Consider the following 17643-nt stretch of genomic DNA (forward strand, 5'->3'; position numbering starts at 1 on the left):
AATTTGGAAAGAGAAACATCAGGATAAAAGAACTGCGAAGGTGAGGAATTTGTTTGGCTAGTCGATATCAATGGTCTTCGTCAACGTACCAAACCCTGTCATCTCGATCATCAAGGATGGTGATCCTCTAGTAGGGGAGCGTACATATAGACCCGTATAAATATAATGGAGGATGAGTTAGATGAAGATGACATGTAGAAGAAGAATAAGATGAAAGGCCTTGAAGACTAGGATGAAGACCTTTGATAATAGAAAAGTATTTTTCACAATTTCAAAAACTTCAGGAAATTACTTTTGCTATTATAAAGGAATGGGTTGGCATTTGCAATGCAAGAAAAGATCTTCGGTTCAAGATGTTCATGGTGGAGATGGTCGAAGCGGAAACAATTTTCAAAGACAAGCAAATAGCGTGGAAACTGAAGTAGAGTTCAATTGGGAGATCAGTTAGAAGATAAGAGTGTAGACAACTTGGCGAACCTCAGTGATGTTCGATGTGGAAGTGAATCTCCCTTTAGAGGAGGCGAGCTCGATCAATGGGACGTTGATCCTCTATATGGGGGAGGATGTAAGGGGGGAGTTTGATCATAGACAAACTCAACCCCAAGAATTGGCAAAGCTATGAGAAGGCTTCGACATCGAATGGCGAATGGGACATATCAACGAATGCTAGTAGTAGAGGCCGAGTTGGTATAAGCAACACTACAGGGGACATGGACTACTCTAGTGTTGGATCTCCGCCACCCACTGGGTCAGTAGTCGGCATTGGCTTAATCGATCCACCATAGTCTACTAGAGACTAGGAGAGTCGGACATTCGACCTTCGTGAAGGGAGGCGAATGTCTCCATAGGGTGGAGCTCTGTAGACACTATGGGTTCCCGTGTTAGCCCACAGTGCATATCCCTTTTAGGGTGAGATTTAACCATAGGGAGTCCCACTGGGACGAAATACCGATAGACGCATTAAGATGATGATTAAAGAGGATAGACCCCTTCGGTTAAGGGGATAGACCCATTCGATAGGAATTGGCTGGCCGGGACTTAGGGAAGTCTTAGCGTCGTATGGAAATTTGACCTGGCTCAGACCTGGCCCCGTGTGTGATAGGTTATTTTAAAAGTTCAGGGTGCCAATAGGCAAAACGTGCCAAGTTAAAGGGTGTAAATATACATTAAGCCTTAAATATAAGACTTGACTTCATATGATTAATAAATTAAAAGGATTACAAATAGGCTTGTTAAAGGGGCGGGTTAGGGATGGGGATAGGGCAAGCAATTCCCCATCCCCATTCATAATGGAGATTCTCCATTTCGCCCAGTTGAGAAAAATTAGATAAATTTGTCCATATCCTATACTAATAGATAATGGAAATTCCCATGGATATACCGACCACATTTTATAAAAAAATTCTAAACTAATATCAAATATATATGATTTACTAAATATAATTTATTTTTAAAAAAATAAACATAAAATTGTGTAACCTCTCTAATGATGATTAAATATAAACAGCAAATAAAAAAACATGGACGATGAGAACTAAATGAGCTTGCCTTAGTCCCTGTTTGTTTGGGGGAAAATACTTTTCCAATTTTTCGGTGTTTGTTTGGGAAAGAAAATAAGTCAAAGGAAAATAAGGGGTAAGTCAATGGAAGATAAAGGAAAAAATGGTAAAATATTTTCCCCAAAACATACACGTTTAGAGAAAAATGGAGAAAACATAAAAAAAAATATGAAAATATGAAACACTAAAAACATGAATAACGTGAAAACGTTACAAAACTCGAGAATATGAAAAGGTGAACAAACGCGAAAAATACAAAAACACAAAATAAAACAAACACTACGTGAAAAAGTGACAAAACACGAAATATACAAAATGTGAAAAATACAAAAAACACGAAAACGTGAAAAAATACGAAAAACACGAAAATGCGAAAAATGCTAAAACAAAAAAATGTGACAATACATGAAAAACGCGATAAACATGAAAATATGAAAAATGCAAACAAAACACGAAAATGTAAGAACCACGAAAACATGAAAAATACGAAAAACATGAAAAAACGTGAATAACACGAAAAAGTAACAAAATGTAAAAAATAAAAAACACGAAAAAAAAAGAAAAAAAAAAGAAAAAGCCGAAAAACTAAACGTGAAAACACAAAAAAAATGAAAAAGAAATGCAAAAAAAACACAATAACGTTAATAACACGAAAAAATGTACAATTTATAGTAATAGATTTGAGGGTAATATTATCTTTTTTAATGAAAAATTATATATTCTATGCTATCTTATTCTACCAATCAAATATAGGAATGGTTATTCCTAAGGAATTTATATTCCATTCTTTGCTATTTTATTCCTTTGGAATAGCAATTCTATTCCATTCCATTCCGCGAACTAAACGACACCTTACAGTTTATGTGCGTTTTTGGTGCTTAATACATGTGAAACTCTTTTTTGTGTTTTATATATACAATTAAAAATAAAAATACAGAAAATCTATATTTAGTGGTTGGAAAATATTTTTCAGTATTGTAGCCAAACACCGGAAAATATTTTCCAGTGTTGTTGCCAAACAAAGGAAATATTTTATTTTCCTGCATAAAATTTTCCAGAACACAATATTTTTCCCCAAACATTAGTAAACGAAGAATAGAGATGAGCACACCAATATAATGAATCGAGTGAAAATCATAGAATAGGACTTCCCCGATTTATAAGTTTGAATTAAATAAGAAGTTAGAATTTTTATAATCCTAACCGGAATTGAAATTTTATTATAATAGAAGATTAGAGATTAGTAAATTTTATTTGCTGAGGCAATTATAGGTCACAATTGCATTTTAGGATTAGTTTACTGTAAATTATATTAGTATTTAACATACATATATAATATGATATATAATTTTTTTATATCAATAATACATTTTAATGGGTATTTATGGGTAACACTAAAGGTAATGGATTGGGGATCCTCATGGGATGAAGATAGCGATTATCGTCCCCAACCCATCCTCGAGAATGGGGATAATTTTCATTCCCATCTCTAACCCCATAAAAATGGATACTGGGGATTCCCCGACCCTAATGAGGCGGGACCCAATGGATATGAATATTATCCGCGTCATTGACAAGCCTAATTACAAATAGGGTGATGATTATAGTTTCCGCAGAAATCCTTTAAAATTTAAATAAATACCTTTTTTATTTTATTTTTAAAAAACTGACTATTATTAAGAAATATAAATATTGTCAATAGAAAAAGCCTCGCCTAAGTAAGTAGGAGCAACAATCGCATTAAAATAATTAGTATTGGAACGGGAATGACGAGTAATTGAATGGATATGGTATGGGCCACTTCGTTCGCTAATCTAACAAAAGCCGCAGAATAACCTGGACAGATAAGTAACATATCTTGACAAATTTTATTGATAGAGAGAAAATAACTTTAGATAGATTAGAAAGAATCAATTCTGATTTGTATTTTTTAAATATACTTTTTCATTAATGAATCAATAGGATTCAACGTACCTTTTCTTTAATCAATCACACGATCGTACAACTAATCAATATGATTTATTCTTTTATTTTAATAAACCATATAAATATATAATATATTTGGATATATTAACTTGATGTAAAATATGCTAATAATAACATTTTTTTTTACTAAATAGAGGTCAAGTGTGAAATAGTTGAAAGTATTCATATACTTAAAGTCTCTCTACCAATTCTTTCTACCAATACATTATTAATTTTTGACAAAACAATACTAGGAAAACATTTATTTTACTGCTAAGCTTGTAATAGAGGTGGCAATTTCTGACACGAAAATACGATTACAGAGCCAACCCGACTGACACGATACGATTGACACGAAAATCATTTTTCTAGCATTTATAACATATAAAACCATATGGAACATAAATATGAGATAACACGATTTTGACACGAAACACGATAATTGCCAGGTCTACTTGTAGATAGAAAACTAGTTACTTAAGTTAAGGAAATGCAAGTGAAAAAGAAAAAAAACACATAAACACACAATTCAGCTAAGACTTTCATTCCATGATCGATGCAACATGAATCAAGTAGAGCTGATTTTTTCTTGGGATTGCGAGTGAAAAAGCCTGTGTCATGTCTAGATCCTTAGTCTTCAATATATCAGGAAGTTTCCAATCGAAATGACACAATAGTTTTGCTAAAGCAAGGTCGAGGTTTGCAATAGCCAATTGAACGCCAGGACACACCCTTCTTCCACCACCAAATGGGAAACATTCAAAATTACATGCCTTATACTCAACTTCACCGTCAATAAATCTTTCTCGATAAAACTTTTCAAGTTCAATCAAATGATTAGGATCCCTTCCAATTTTACATACATTAAACATGACTTCAATTTTGGGATTTACATTATACCCATTAATTTTACATTTCTCTCTACACATCCTTAGAATTAATGATACATGTATATAATCTCATAGTCTCTTTAACTGTTGTTTTAAGTATTTTAACTCATGAATAACTGATTCATCAAGATACCCATTTCCAATACATACATTTCTTACTTCTTCTTGTACCTTTTTCATTACTTTCGGGTTTTTCATTAATTCTAACATTACCCACTCTAAAACCGATGCACATGTATCAGTCCCACCAATGAACATATCCTAGAATGATACTTTGTTATAAGTAAAGCAAAATAATTTATAACCAAAAATCTAGAATTTCGAAAATTTTAGAAATTTTAGAATTTCACAAATTTTGGAATTGCTGAAATTTTGGAATTCTGGAATTTCAAAAATTTTAAATTCTTTTCAGACATCTGGAATTCCAAAAATTTCTGAAATTTCAAAAAATTCTAGAAATCTGGAATTCCAGAAAAAATGGGTCAAAAAGTTACTCAAAATGTAAAAAAAAAAAACTTAAAAAATCTCGAAAATATCATTCTATTTTAAAGGTGTCAAGCTTTTTTTTTTGAGCAAAAAAACTTGCGATCTAGGAAAACATAAAAGCACATGATTTTTCTTTCAAAATTAACTCAAAAATAATGTCATTTAAATATTTGTAAGTTCATTAATTTAGTCCAATGTATAATAGCTATAAATTTATATTTGAAATTATTTGAATTAATAACCAACCCAATCTATTCAAGTTCAATATTTAAATTATTTCTTTTAATGGGTTAGATTGGAATTGTAACCCAAGTACAAGAAATTAATTCATTGTACACCCAGGGGCGAAGCCAGGGGGGTAGGGGAGGGTCTCCCGACCCTCCGGCCCGCCAAAAACCACCACCAGGGGTGTTTTCCACCCCTGGTTTGGAGGTTTACTGCTCTGGCCATGGCAGAGGTTGAAGAAGAGGGGCTCGATCTAATTTTTTTTTTGTTTCATTTAAGTCCAAAACAACGTCGTTTTGGACTTAAACGAAACAAAAAAAATTAAATTGGATCAAAAGATCTGCACTACAACAAATCACCACTTGCGCCACAGTTACTATTGTGGCCCAAGTGTAATATTTCCGTAGCTATGCTATTTAGCCACGGAAATTCAAGATGGATACTCTCGTGGCGCAAGTGATCGTGGCTAGGTAGCTGCCACGGGAAAAAAATTGTCCTGTCATAACTTGGATTCTATGCCACGAAAAAATCCATGGCTAATCATATCCCTTTGCCTCGAGTAAAATTGTGGCAAAAATAAAATACCTGTAGCAAGATATAGTGACCAATGACAATCAATCTCACTTAGCCACGAGCATAATCATGGCAAAAAAATAGAACAGTCATGGCTAAATATGTTAATTAGCCACGGGAAACTTAATTACATGTTGCTAATTTATTTTTAATTTCTTTTATTACTATCATTATTATTATTATTCTATGAATTTTTGGATTGAAATGGGGCTACATTTTAGTAAGAACAAAAGAATGAAATATAATCAAAATCTAAAATTTAACCATTCTTAACAAAAAAAAAAAAAAAAATATTAAATAAATATCAATTATTTTATCATCCAATAAAGAAGCTCTTGGCAACACAAAATAACATCTCCCAATTGCAATATATATATATATATATATATATATTTATATATTAAGAGAACTCCAAGTTTAAAGAGAAGATATTCAACACAAAGATTATATTACCTATTATTGTACCATGTGTACAAATAAATAAAAAATAGTGGCAGTAACCATAGAATTGAATATAATCATCTTTTCAAAATTACACCTCATCCATCAGCTCGTTGGTGATTTATGCAGACTCAAACAATCATCCGTTAAGAGAGAAAAAAAGTTACAATTAGAAATATTAAATTATGAGTCCAAATTAAAATATATTTGCACATCGATAAGAAAATATGAGCTAAAAGAATGACAATGCAACAAAATATGTCAATTCAACTTATCAATTTGTGTCGCATTTTATTGAATAATTATTAGTATAGGAGTTTTGCAAAACTAGTGTCAACAACGTTATTCATCTGCATTATAAAGATTGCAGTAAAACCTATCTCGCATTGTCATTCCTAAAGACGGGTCCAATCGAGTTCATGATTAATAAACAACAACATGATCTAACATAAGAAACACAGTTACCATGGAAAAAAGAAACCAAAGAGTGATCTAATGGAAATCTTACAAAGTAAATACTAGCTAATTGATTCTGAATTATGTAAACTCTAAATAGAAATTTTGATTGTATTTTGTTAAGTTGCTATTTAAATCAAATCAAATTAATTATGAATTTTTAAGTCCTTATGCAGTATAAAATAATAATAATAATAATAATATAAACAAAACATTGCGTAGTTTATTGTTAAATAAGTTTTAAAATAATTTGCATTTGTAATTTGGTAAACTTTTGACTTGTTAATTGACTAGATCCAAATATTTGACTTCCTTTTGTTCTCGTGTACCATGATTTTGTTCATGTGACAAGAAATTGAGGGAAGGAGGTGTTCTTTAAAAAGAAATTGCTCTGTTTTTACGAGCATGAAACTCAAAGATTTGGTTTCACCTTCTTTATTCATATGGGCTTTTATCTTGATGACTTTTATGATCATAGTAATTCTTAGTTCTTTTTTTTTGGGGGGAAAATAAAAAGACAAACTGGAAGCATGTTTCTGCACTCCTTAAGACAAACATGAGTGGATTATATGCTCTACTTTAAAACATGAGTGGATTTGAGATGTTGAATGCTTAAAATAAGAGACTTCTTTCGTACCTAATCCAAGATTTATTTGTAGGGTTGCAATTTACTGTAGAAAGTCAGACAACTCCAGATTAAAGTGGTTTTAAATGGGAGACTTTTAACAATATATGCACTCTAGCTACTGTTCAAAATCTCAATTTTTGGAAGACTTTGCCGAATAAAGAGCTATATGTGAGTATCCAAATTCATAGAACCAATCGCACACACTCATATATAAACAGCACATTGCAAAATAGGATCCAAAAAACTCAGATGGATACACTTCCTATTTCCTAATTAAATAATGAAGTACTAGGATTCAAATTCTATTTAAAGATATTATTCATTTCGTAAGCATACCTGTAATGGACGCCAAATTAAATGCTGAAAGGCACATTGGTCTCCGCCTCAACAGTACTTTTGGCTACTGCAATTCCAACATCCACACTCTGCATAATATCTAAGCCTGACAAAGAGAAGCAACCGTTCCACCAACCAAACAGTCACCATATCTTGTAAGCCTCGCCACTGATGCAGGAACGAGAGGAAATTGTACAACAAAAATATGAGAACTCTCCTTTAGTCGTTCGCCATCGGATAAAATTACTTGAAGGACATCTTGATGTTCTGATATCTTATAATCATTCCCTAAATCCATGTATTTTTGCTCATTCCCGTAAGGCTTGGATCTTTAGAGCATAAATACACGTTGTATGCACCACAAGTTGCAACAACTGTCTCAATACCATTCTCTAGCAAACCAGGATGGCAAGTTTTAAAATTTCAAATAAAGACCTTCTTGAGCAATGTTTGTGGCCTTTCCTTTTGATTGGATGAAATATATTTGCTCCAGTCAAAGCATTTTCCATAGCAATAAGCTCATCTTCATTGGGTGAAGCGAAGTTACCTATAACAATCTCAACATCATATGGGATATAAAAATGGATGAGCAAAGTTATTTTCCAGTTCCTCTAACTAATTATTCTGATGGAAAGTATTAAATATCAGTTTGAGCATTGTAAAACGATTTAAGAGGACAATACGATCTAAAGATCCATATGATTTTGCTAACTCAAAAGATTTTATTACCATGTAATACTCGGAGACTTAATTCAAGCTGGATCCATGTGTACATAAAGAATCAAGAGATTAAGTTAAATTGTCATCTATCAGCCTCACTTATTGACAAATATTCTAAATGTGGTGATGTAGAGAAAGCCCTTGAGATTTTCGATTGAGTAGAGCAACAATGTGTTTGTTTGGAGTAATTAAGTGGTAAACTTCAGAAAATCGTAAACTACAATCACTTGTTAAACTTAAACCAACAAATATGTACCTGATTTGGTGAGGTAAAATAAACATAAATCATTAATAGATTGAGAAAAGGCAGCATGAGCAATTACGGAAAAACATTTGAGCAGTGGATGGAGAAGGTACATCCAGGGTATCTAGGCTTAACTCATCTTCTATATTTGTTCAACAAAAGATCAATATAACATCTCATACCAGCATCTAAGACCTTGTTTGGGAGGAGGTTAATGGGAGTAAATGGAAGTAATGGAAGGTTAAGTATTAAGTTAACATTGTTTGGGAGTTATTTTTTGGGAGTAAATGGAGGTTAATGGGGTTAAATCTTTACTTCCTCTAACCTCCAAACTCTAACCTCCAAATTGGGGGTTAATGGGAGTAACGTAAACTTTTTTAAAATTTCTTGTCTCTGGAGAGTAAATTTAACTTTCCTTTCCCTCCAAATTTAAACTCCCAAACAAGGTTTTAACCTCATTTACATCCTATAAACTCCCAAACAAGGTTAATTTTTAACTTTCCATTCCATCACTTCCCTTGCCTTTCCATTACCTCCTTTAACTCTCACCTCCAAACTCCCAAACAAAGGCTAAAGAATCACACTTTGATATTCTTAACTTGCCTACCAACATATTACTACCCTTATTTAAAATTATAAATTAAGAATTTGAATTTCTTAGCCCATATATTGTAAGCCAAGAAAATTTCTGCAGACAGCTACTGAACATAAAAAGACCATGATATAAAAACACATACCCATTAAATCAGCATAGCAAACATGATGCAAAACCAAATACCCACGAAATCTAATACTTCATATGCATAACAAGTTCAAAGATTAACTTTGAGTAAAGCCCTTCAAAACAGAAACTCCTATAGAAGAAGCCTTACCAACGACGAAGCCAACACAACCAATTTTCCAATGAATTTTTTTGAGCGGCAATAACAGGTTCCCCAGGAAGATAAGATGGCGGCGATACTCCTCTCTGGTTTTGGGCTGTCTGAAATTGGAGATGGTGGAGATAAAGAAAGAAAGAATCGGGAGACCCATTGGGAGATAATCAACCCTAGTATTTTAGAGATACTAAAAATTAGGGAAGAGTATCGAATGAAAAAATCTATGAAAAGCAATTGAATGAATTTTTAGGGCTTATGGGATGAAGTGCAGGAAGGGTCAATAAATGGAGGGTAGAGAAGGGTATGGAAAGATAAGGAAAAGGAAATGGTAATTTCTAACCCTTCCAAACCCATCAAATTGGAGGGTTTAAAATTGAATGAAATTTTTTAAAAAAAATCCTTCAAAACCCCTCCAAACCCTTACCCTTCTAATTTTTGTGTATTCCAAACATGGGTTTATAGAAATCCTTACTAACACTTCCCCCTTCCAAACAAGGGTTTCTATCAACCCTTACTAACCCTTCTCTTATGAACCCCTCTAAACCCTCCATCCAATCAAGCCCTTAGAGAAAATTATTTCTGTGCAGAAGTAACGAAAAAAACACTGAACAATCAATTTTTTGACCTAGTGCTGGTAAAGGGTTAATACGTGGCTATGAAATTTTTGGCGCAAATAACTTTCTTTTACTGACCCCGTCAATGGGAAAAAATCAAATTAATATGTTTTTGACAAAATTACAAAACTAGGTCAGATGGGAAGTCCATTTACATATTTAACATATTTACTCAACCTATTACATATCTAGACTGTTTTTATGTGACTTTCCCATAATACCCTCAATCTTTCATCTTCCTATTCCTCTTCCTTACGGTTTCCTCTTCACCCAAAATGGCTCATCCTCCTTCCACAGGGATCTAACCTGCAAAATCTGTTGTTGTTTGACGGCGTTCTCCAGCAACTCCTATTCCGGTGAGAGAAAAGGGAATCGAACGGCGGTAGAGGAAAAACGAGAGGGCGATTTTAGGGCGAACAACGATGAGAGAAGGTGAACGACGATGGAAGAATGTGAACAGTGAGAGCAAAGAAGAGGAAGAATGCGAACAGACGGTAGAAGAAGGTGAACAGTGAGAGAAAAGACGAGGAAGAATGCAAACAACAGAGAAAAGGGAAGAAAGAGGGCGATTTTAGAGCGAACGACAACCTCGTTCCATGAGACGGAAGATTGGGAAACGCAGAGAAAATGCCTAATTCTATAAATCTCACTGAATTATTGTTGGTGTATTCATTTATGTTCAGATTTTTTTTGTTAAATAATGTTAGAATCTGTTGTTGTTTGGCGTTTTTTGTTATATACGACTTAGCGAATTTTGTTAAAAACACATCCAAACTTCGCATATGCTAACTAAAATCATCAACTAAACCAAACATTCGCTTCGCAGGCTTCGCATATGCTAATTAAAATCATCAACTAAACCAAACATTAGCTTCGCAGGCTTCGCATATGCTAACTAACATCATCAACTAAACCAAACATTAGTTTCGCAGACTTCGCATATGCTAACTCATCAACTAAACAAAACATTAGCTTCGCAGGCTTCACATATTTAGCTTCGCAGGGTTCGCATATGCTAACCTCTGCGAAGTCAGACGGGAGGAAGACAGCCACGCGTAAATATTGAGGGTACTATGGAAAAGTCACACAAAATCAGTTTAGATATTTAGTAAGTTAAGTAAATGGGTTAAATATGTAAATGGGCCTCCCATTTGACCCATTTTTGTAATTAACCCTATGTTCTTTTTCCAATAAAATTAATTTTAGAATAATTAACTTTCTTGATACGAAATAAAATACTCGTGGCATAAATAACTTTATACGACAAGTATATTTTTTTCGTGGCATAAATAGATTTAGCCACGAAATCAAAAAATCATTGTGGCAAAATTCGTGGCATAAGTGTATGTTTGTCACAAAATAAAATTACCTGTGGCATAAATATATCAAGAGAAAAGTTTGCAGTAGAATTTGTTTTTCTCGTGGCTAAATAAAAATATGCCACAAATTTTGAATTCTCGTGGCATAATTCGTGGTGCAAGTGATGATTTGTTGTAGTGTCGTACGTGCATCGTGACCCTTCTTCCTTTTTCCTTCATTTCTTAAATCGAAAACAGCAGACCCATCCCCCCTTCTTCTCCCCTTTTCCTTTCTTTCTTTTCTCTTCTTCTCTTATTTTCCTTTCTTTCTTTTCTCTTTTTCTTTGATTTATCAGCAAAATAGAACAAAGATCAACGGAAATTACGGATACAAAGATTCAAACAAAAATCTAGTGAATAAAATGTTAGTTTTGTAATTTAAATCCCTCATTTATAATTAGGGTTTATTTGATTTAAATTATCTAAATTAGTTTATAAAGAGCTTCAATTAGTTATTTTGTTGTTTACTTATGTGGATTTTATGTTTAATTAAGTAATTTTGTGTTGATAATTTTACTGATTAAGAGCTTTAATTTAAATCCCTCATTTTATGTTGATTTTGTGATTTTGTTTTGATGATTTTGTTGATATATTATGGATATTATAATGCATAAATTTTATAAATCGGTTGATAAGGTTCAAAATGTTGAATCTTCATCAAATGATCCTAATCCTAGTGAAAAGAGATAACGTGTGGAATCCGATGATATAATCGGTGATCTGGGGGAAAGAAAGTTGATTATTATGTATGATAATGCAATTTAAGATGAATTACGGAGGCAGTATTTGTTAAAAGGTCCTTGTCAACCAAAGGGTCATGTATTTCCTTGAACCCTTATTTCCGGACTTCACAGAAGTTTTCAAGTTAAGTGGTTTGATTCGTATCCATGGTTAGAGTATAATGTATCTAAAGATGCGGCATTTTGTTTATATTGTTATCTGTTTGCTAGAGGAAATAGGTCTGGTGATAAAGCTTTTACAGAAATTGGGTTTAGAAATTGGAAAAAGGTTTTAGAAAACTTTAAGGATCATGTAGGAGGTACTAATAGTCCACATCATTATGCTACAGACTGAGTTTTTGGATTTCAAAAGGAAAGGCTAAATGTTGACTACTTGTTATCGAAATCAAATGACACAAATGAGGTTGCTTATCACACTCGAGTAACATTAGTTTTGAAATGTATCCGATGGCTTTTCAAAGAAGGTTTGCCTTTTCGCAGACATGATAAATCACCGGAGTCATTAGAACGGGGCCACTTTCTTGGACTTTTGACATTTCTTTGCAATGAAAATGAAGAAGTGAATAAGGTTATGAACATGAATGCTCCAAAAAATAATCAAATGACTTGCCACCAAATTCAGAAAGAAGTTATTAAAGCTTGTGCATCTGAAACACTCAAAGTTATTTTAAAAGACCTTGATGGAAAGTTGTTTTCTTTGTTGGTTGATGAGTCTCGTGATTGTTCTGTGAAAGAGCAAATGTCTTTGGTTGCAAGATTTGTGAATGAAAGTGGAGAAGTTCTTGAACGATTTTTTGGGCTAGTACATGTTGAAGACACTTGCGCACAATCTTTGAAAAAATAAGTTGATAATTTCTTTGCAATGAACGGATTATTTCTCTCTAGTCTTAGAGGTCAAGGTTATGATGGAGCTTCGAATATGAGAGGCGAGCTTAGTGGGCTAAAAACACTCATTTTAAGTGAAAATAAACACTCATTTTAAGTGAAAATAAACACGCACACTATATTCATTGTTTTGCTCACCAGCTACAATTAGTGGTAGTTGCTGTTGCAGATGTTAACCAAATGGTGGGTGATTTTTTTAGCTATCTATCTCTCATTATGAATGCTGTTGGTTCTTCATGTAAAAGAAGAGAAATTCTCAATCAACTTCAACATGAGAAAGTAGTGCAGTCTTTAGAAAGTGGAGAACTTACTTCAGGAAAATGCAAAAATCAAGAAACGAGTTTAGCTCGACCGGATGATACACGATGGAGTTCTCACTATACTACTTTTTCATGTTTCATTAGTATGTAGAGTTCAGTTAAACAAGTGCTTGAGGTTATAAATGTTGATTCCATTGATCGTAAGACTAAAAACAGTGTGTGTGGTTTCCTTAGAAGAATGTATAATTATGAAATTGCCTTCATTGCTGATGTGATGAAAGACATACTCGGAATGACAAATATTTTATCAAAAATGTCTACAAATGAAGAATCAAAATATTGCTAATGCTTTACGAATGATCCGAATGACAAAGGACAATTTGAAAGACTACTTAATGAATGGGTGGGATTAGTTATGCAAAGAAGTCAATGATTTTTGTGTAGCCAATGACATTGAAGTGCCAAATATGGATGATATTATAAATGAACGGGCTAGAAGGTTACTTGATGGTGGACTAATGACTTATTGTCGTCATTTTAACAAGGAGATTTTTGTGGAGGTACTATGTTTTTCTTGTTCTTTTTACATATAACGTTATAACTTATAGCTATTATTAAATATTTTTTGACTTTTTTTATTTTTACTCAATGCAAGGTTATTAGTCGCTTTTCTGAATCGAATACAGAACTACTTGTGTGCATGTCCTGTCTTGATCCTACAAATTCATTTGAGAATTTTGATTTTCAACGAGTGCTTCGGCTTGCTGAGTTATATTCAGCAGATTTTTCCTATTGTGATCTATCTCAGCTCAAAGATGAACTTAAACTGTTCATTTATGAAATGAGATCGAATGAAATATTCTCTAGTATGAATGATGTTGGAGTACTTGCAAAGAAGATGGTTGAGCTAAAGTATCACTCTCTTTTTCCCTTCACATACGGGCTTATTGAGTTGATTTTGATCTTACTAGTTGCAACAGCTTTGTTGAAAGATCTTTATCTGCAATGAAACTTATTAAGACGGATTTGCGCAACAAGATGGGTGATGACTCTCTCGAAGATTGTATGATGTATTATGTTGAAAAAAAGATTTTTGTTGGTATTGAGAATGAAGCGATTGTGCGCAATTTCCAAGCTATGACATCTCGAATGAATAAATTGCCATCTTCTCAGCATTACTTATCTTCTTCGAGTCGGTTGAAGGTCAAAAAATGTTAATTTTTTTACTATAACGAGAACTATTTATTAGCAATTTATGAAGAATTTGTTTTTTCGAATTTTTTTTAATATATTTGTTTTTTTTTTCTTGCACACAAGTTAGCCCCTCTGACTATTGGGTCCTGGCTCCGCCCTTGTGTACACTCATAGCCTTCCATCAAGGTGTCTCTTTATCCATAAACTAATTTTTCATTAATGAACCAATAGGATTTAACATACATTTTCTTTAATTGTATAACTGACTAATACGATTTATTCTTTTATTTTATTAAAGCATATAAGTATCTTATTTTATTAAATTATATAAATATAATATCTTGGATTGGATTTGGATATATTAACTTGATATAAATGTAGAAAATTCAACAATAATATGCTGATAGTGGTAACATCTCTATTAACTCTTTTTTCAGTCAACAGAGATCAAGTGTGAAATAGTTGAAGGTATTTATTCATATACTTACCAATACATTATTAATTTTTGACAAAACAATACTAGGAAAACCTTATTTTACGGCTAAGCTTGTAGATAGAAAACTAGTTACCTCTAAGTTCCGAGGAAATGAAAAAAAAAAAAAAAAACCATACAAACACACAATTCAGCTAAGACTTTTATTCCATGATCGGTGTAGCAGGAATCAAGTAAAGCTGATTTTTTCTTGGGATTGCAAGTGAAAAAGCCTCTGTCATGTCGAGATCATCATGCTTCATTGTATCAGGAAGTTTCCAATCGAAATAACACAGTAGTTTTGCTAAAGCAAGGTCGAGGTTTGCAATAGCCAACTGAACGCCAGGACACATCCTTCTTCTAGCACCAAATGGAAAATATTCGAAATTACATGCCTTATAATCAACTTCACTATCAATAAATCTCTATGAATAAAACTTTTCAGGTTCAATCCAATGATTAGGATCCCTTCCAATTGCCCATACATTAAATAAGACTTCAGTTTTGGGATCTATATTATACCCATTAATTTTACATTTCTCTCTACACATCCTTGGAATTAATGGTACAGGTGGATGTAATCTCATAGTCTCTTTAATTACTGCTTTCAAGTATTTTAACTCATGAATAACAGATTCATCAAGATTCCCATTTTCAACACATATCTTCCTTACTTCTTCTTCTTCTAGTACCTTTTTCATTACTCTCGGGTTTTTCATCAATTCTGACATTGCCCACTCTAAAACTGCTGCACATGTATCAGTCCCACCAATGAACATATCCTAGAATCATATATAGAGTAGAATAATTCAAAAACATAACTAGTAATTAAATTAGGGTAAAATCCTAAAAGTTTAGAAAGTGATTAAATTAAACTAAACTAACCAGGATAGTTGCTTTGATGCCATCCGTAGTTAAAAGAGAATCAGGAATTGCTTGGAGTTCCAAAAGAACAGTAAGAAGATTATCTGCTTCACCATTTAACTCTTGTTGTTTGTGTTGTTTAATGATGTCTTCAAATATTTGATCAGCTACTTTATACAATTTCAAAAGCCTGGATTTCATACCAGTAATAACATGAATGAATTCAAGATAAGGAAACATATCAAGCACAGTGAAACCTGCTGCTGCCTTCACAATTCGATTAGTCACATCTAACACTGCTTGTTCGTTGTTGTTCTTCCTCCCAATGACTGTTCTTGCTACAATAGTATTTGTCAAAGAAAGAGTCATCTCACTTAAATTGATAGGAGATCTAACTTTTGAATTAATAGATCTAATCAAATTTGATATCTCTTCTTCTCTAATTGATCTAAAAGATTGAACTCTTTTGGAACTAAGAACCTCTAACATACAAATTTTTCGCATTTGTCTCCAATATTCACCATATGGAGCAAAAGCAATGTCTTGGCACTTGTAAAAAAGGATATCTGCTACGGACACACGGGATCTGTTGCTAAACTTGATGTCATTATCTTTAAGCAGTTGTTTGGCAACCTCCGGAGAAGAAACAACCATAGCTGAAACTTGGCCAAGTTGAAGTTGCATAAAAGGTCCATAAATTTGGGCAAGTTGTGCTAGTCGGCGATGGGGTAGTTTACAGATAAGTTGGTGGAGGTTTCCGATGAGAGGTAATTTCGGTGGCTGATTTGAACTTTGGGGTTTCGTTTTCCATAAAATAAAATAGGTACTCAATACTAGAATAATTACCAGGAAGCTCAAAATGGCTGGGCAGAAAATTGAGAATAACTTCTCCATTCAGAAAATTAAGAGGAAAACTATTGTTTTGTCTGTCTTATGCTACATAGATGGATGGGTTTTATACAAAAATACTAGACATCACCCCGTTTTCCACATGATATAATAAAACTTAAACTCCATCCCTAAACCATACTCAGAACTTGTCACTTTTAATCATTTTGTTTCCTGAATTTATGGGAGGACCCATTTGCCTCTTCAACTATTTAAAAGTGCAGATTTGATCACATGCACCTTAATTAACGTGTAGAATTTGCTCATTCACCGTTAGATATAGTCTTATTAGAATCCTAAAATGGAGATTCAAAACATCCTGGGCTTAGATTTAATAAGTCTATATCTAACGGTGAATGAGCAAATTCACTTACTCATTAAGGTGCATGCATGTGAAAATTCATGTTTAAAAGTGGTATTAGCAATCTCCTGTTTTCATAGTAACGAAACAATTATGACATTTCTCATTGCAAGCACCAAAGTCATAATAAAAAGAGTTGTGCACTACTAAAACAAGCTGCAAATGAGGTTAGTAGAGACAGTACACAAGTTCTCTTGTAAAAATTGCATATATGGTTATGCCCTACTAAAACAAGCTGCAAACGAGGTTACATATATGCAGGCTGGTTCCAATTCTTCTATATACACTTGTACTAATGTTAGAATTTCATTTTGTTTCCGTTATAATAAAAATAGGAGGTTGCTAATACCCTTTTAAATAGTTGAGGGAGCAAATAGATCGCGTGGTAAGTTCAGAGAGCAAAATGACTAAAATTGATAAATTCAAGGGGCTACGTATGATTTAGGCTATAAAACTATGCGAAAATACTTAATCATGGGTTGATTTAAATAGTTGTTGGCTTTCTATCTACTCAATAACAGAGTCCCGTTCAAATGGACCCTAATGACCAAATTATATTTGGACCTTCACCGTTAGATTTAGTTGCAATGTAATCCTACGGTTCTG

The 17643-nt window shown here is 33.2% G+C and overlaps 1 protein-coding gene and 1 long non-coding RNA gene across 4 annotated transcripts; both read right to left on the bottom strand.

Moving 5' to 3' along the window:
* Positions 1-7396: 7396 nt before the first annotated feature.
* On the bottom strand, positions 7397-9735 carry LOC136227566 (uncharacterized). The gene is made up of 2 exons (XR_010688127.1): positions 9396-9735; positions 7397-8106 (listed from the first exon to the last, which is right to left on the bottom strand). It is a non-coding gene; the product is annotated as an uncharacterized lncRNA (long non-coding RNA).
* A 5206-nt stretch (positions 9736-14941) lies between these two features.
* LOC136227082 (cytochrome P450 726A27-like) lies at positions 14942-16707 on the bottom strand. Of its 3 annotated transcripts, none has more exons than XM_066015799.1 (3): positions 15810-16707; positions 15617-15706; positions 14942-15281 (listed from the first exon to the last, which is right to left on the bottom strand). In XM_066015799.1, the coding sequence occupies exons 1-3, from the start codon at positions 16680-16682 to the stop codon at positions 15192-15194; spliced, it is 1053 nt and encodes a 350-aa protein (XP_065871871.1). In that variant the 5' UTR covers positions 16683-16707; the 3' UTR covers positions 14942-15191. The 3 variants fall into 3 exon arrangements, with proteins under 3 accessions (XP_065871871.1, XP_065871870.1, XP_065871869.1); XM_066015798.1 differs by having other exon boundaries at positions 14942-15284; XM_066015797.1 differs by having other exon boundaries at positions 14942-15706.
* Positions 16708-17643: the final 936 nt, after the last annotated feature.

Source organism: Euphorbia lathyris, chromosome 4 (genome assembly GCF_963576675.1).
Source record: "Euphorbia lathyris chromosome 4, ddEupLath1.1, whole genome shotgun sequence".
NCBI lineage: Eukaryota > Viridiplantae > Streptophyta > Magnoliopsida > Malpighiales > Euphorbiaceae > Euphorbia > Euphorbia lathyris.

Coding starts and splice junctions, on each gene's coding strand:
- LOC136227082 (XM_066015797.1), bottom strand. CDS start 16,682: ATGGAGAAGTTATTCTCAATTTTCTGCCCAGCCATTTTGAGCTTCCTG. Junction 15,707..15,809: donor GCATCAAAGCAACTATCCTG/GTTAGTTTAGTT, acceptor ATATGATTCTAG/GATATGTTCATTGGTGGGAC.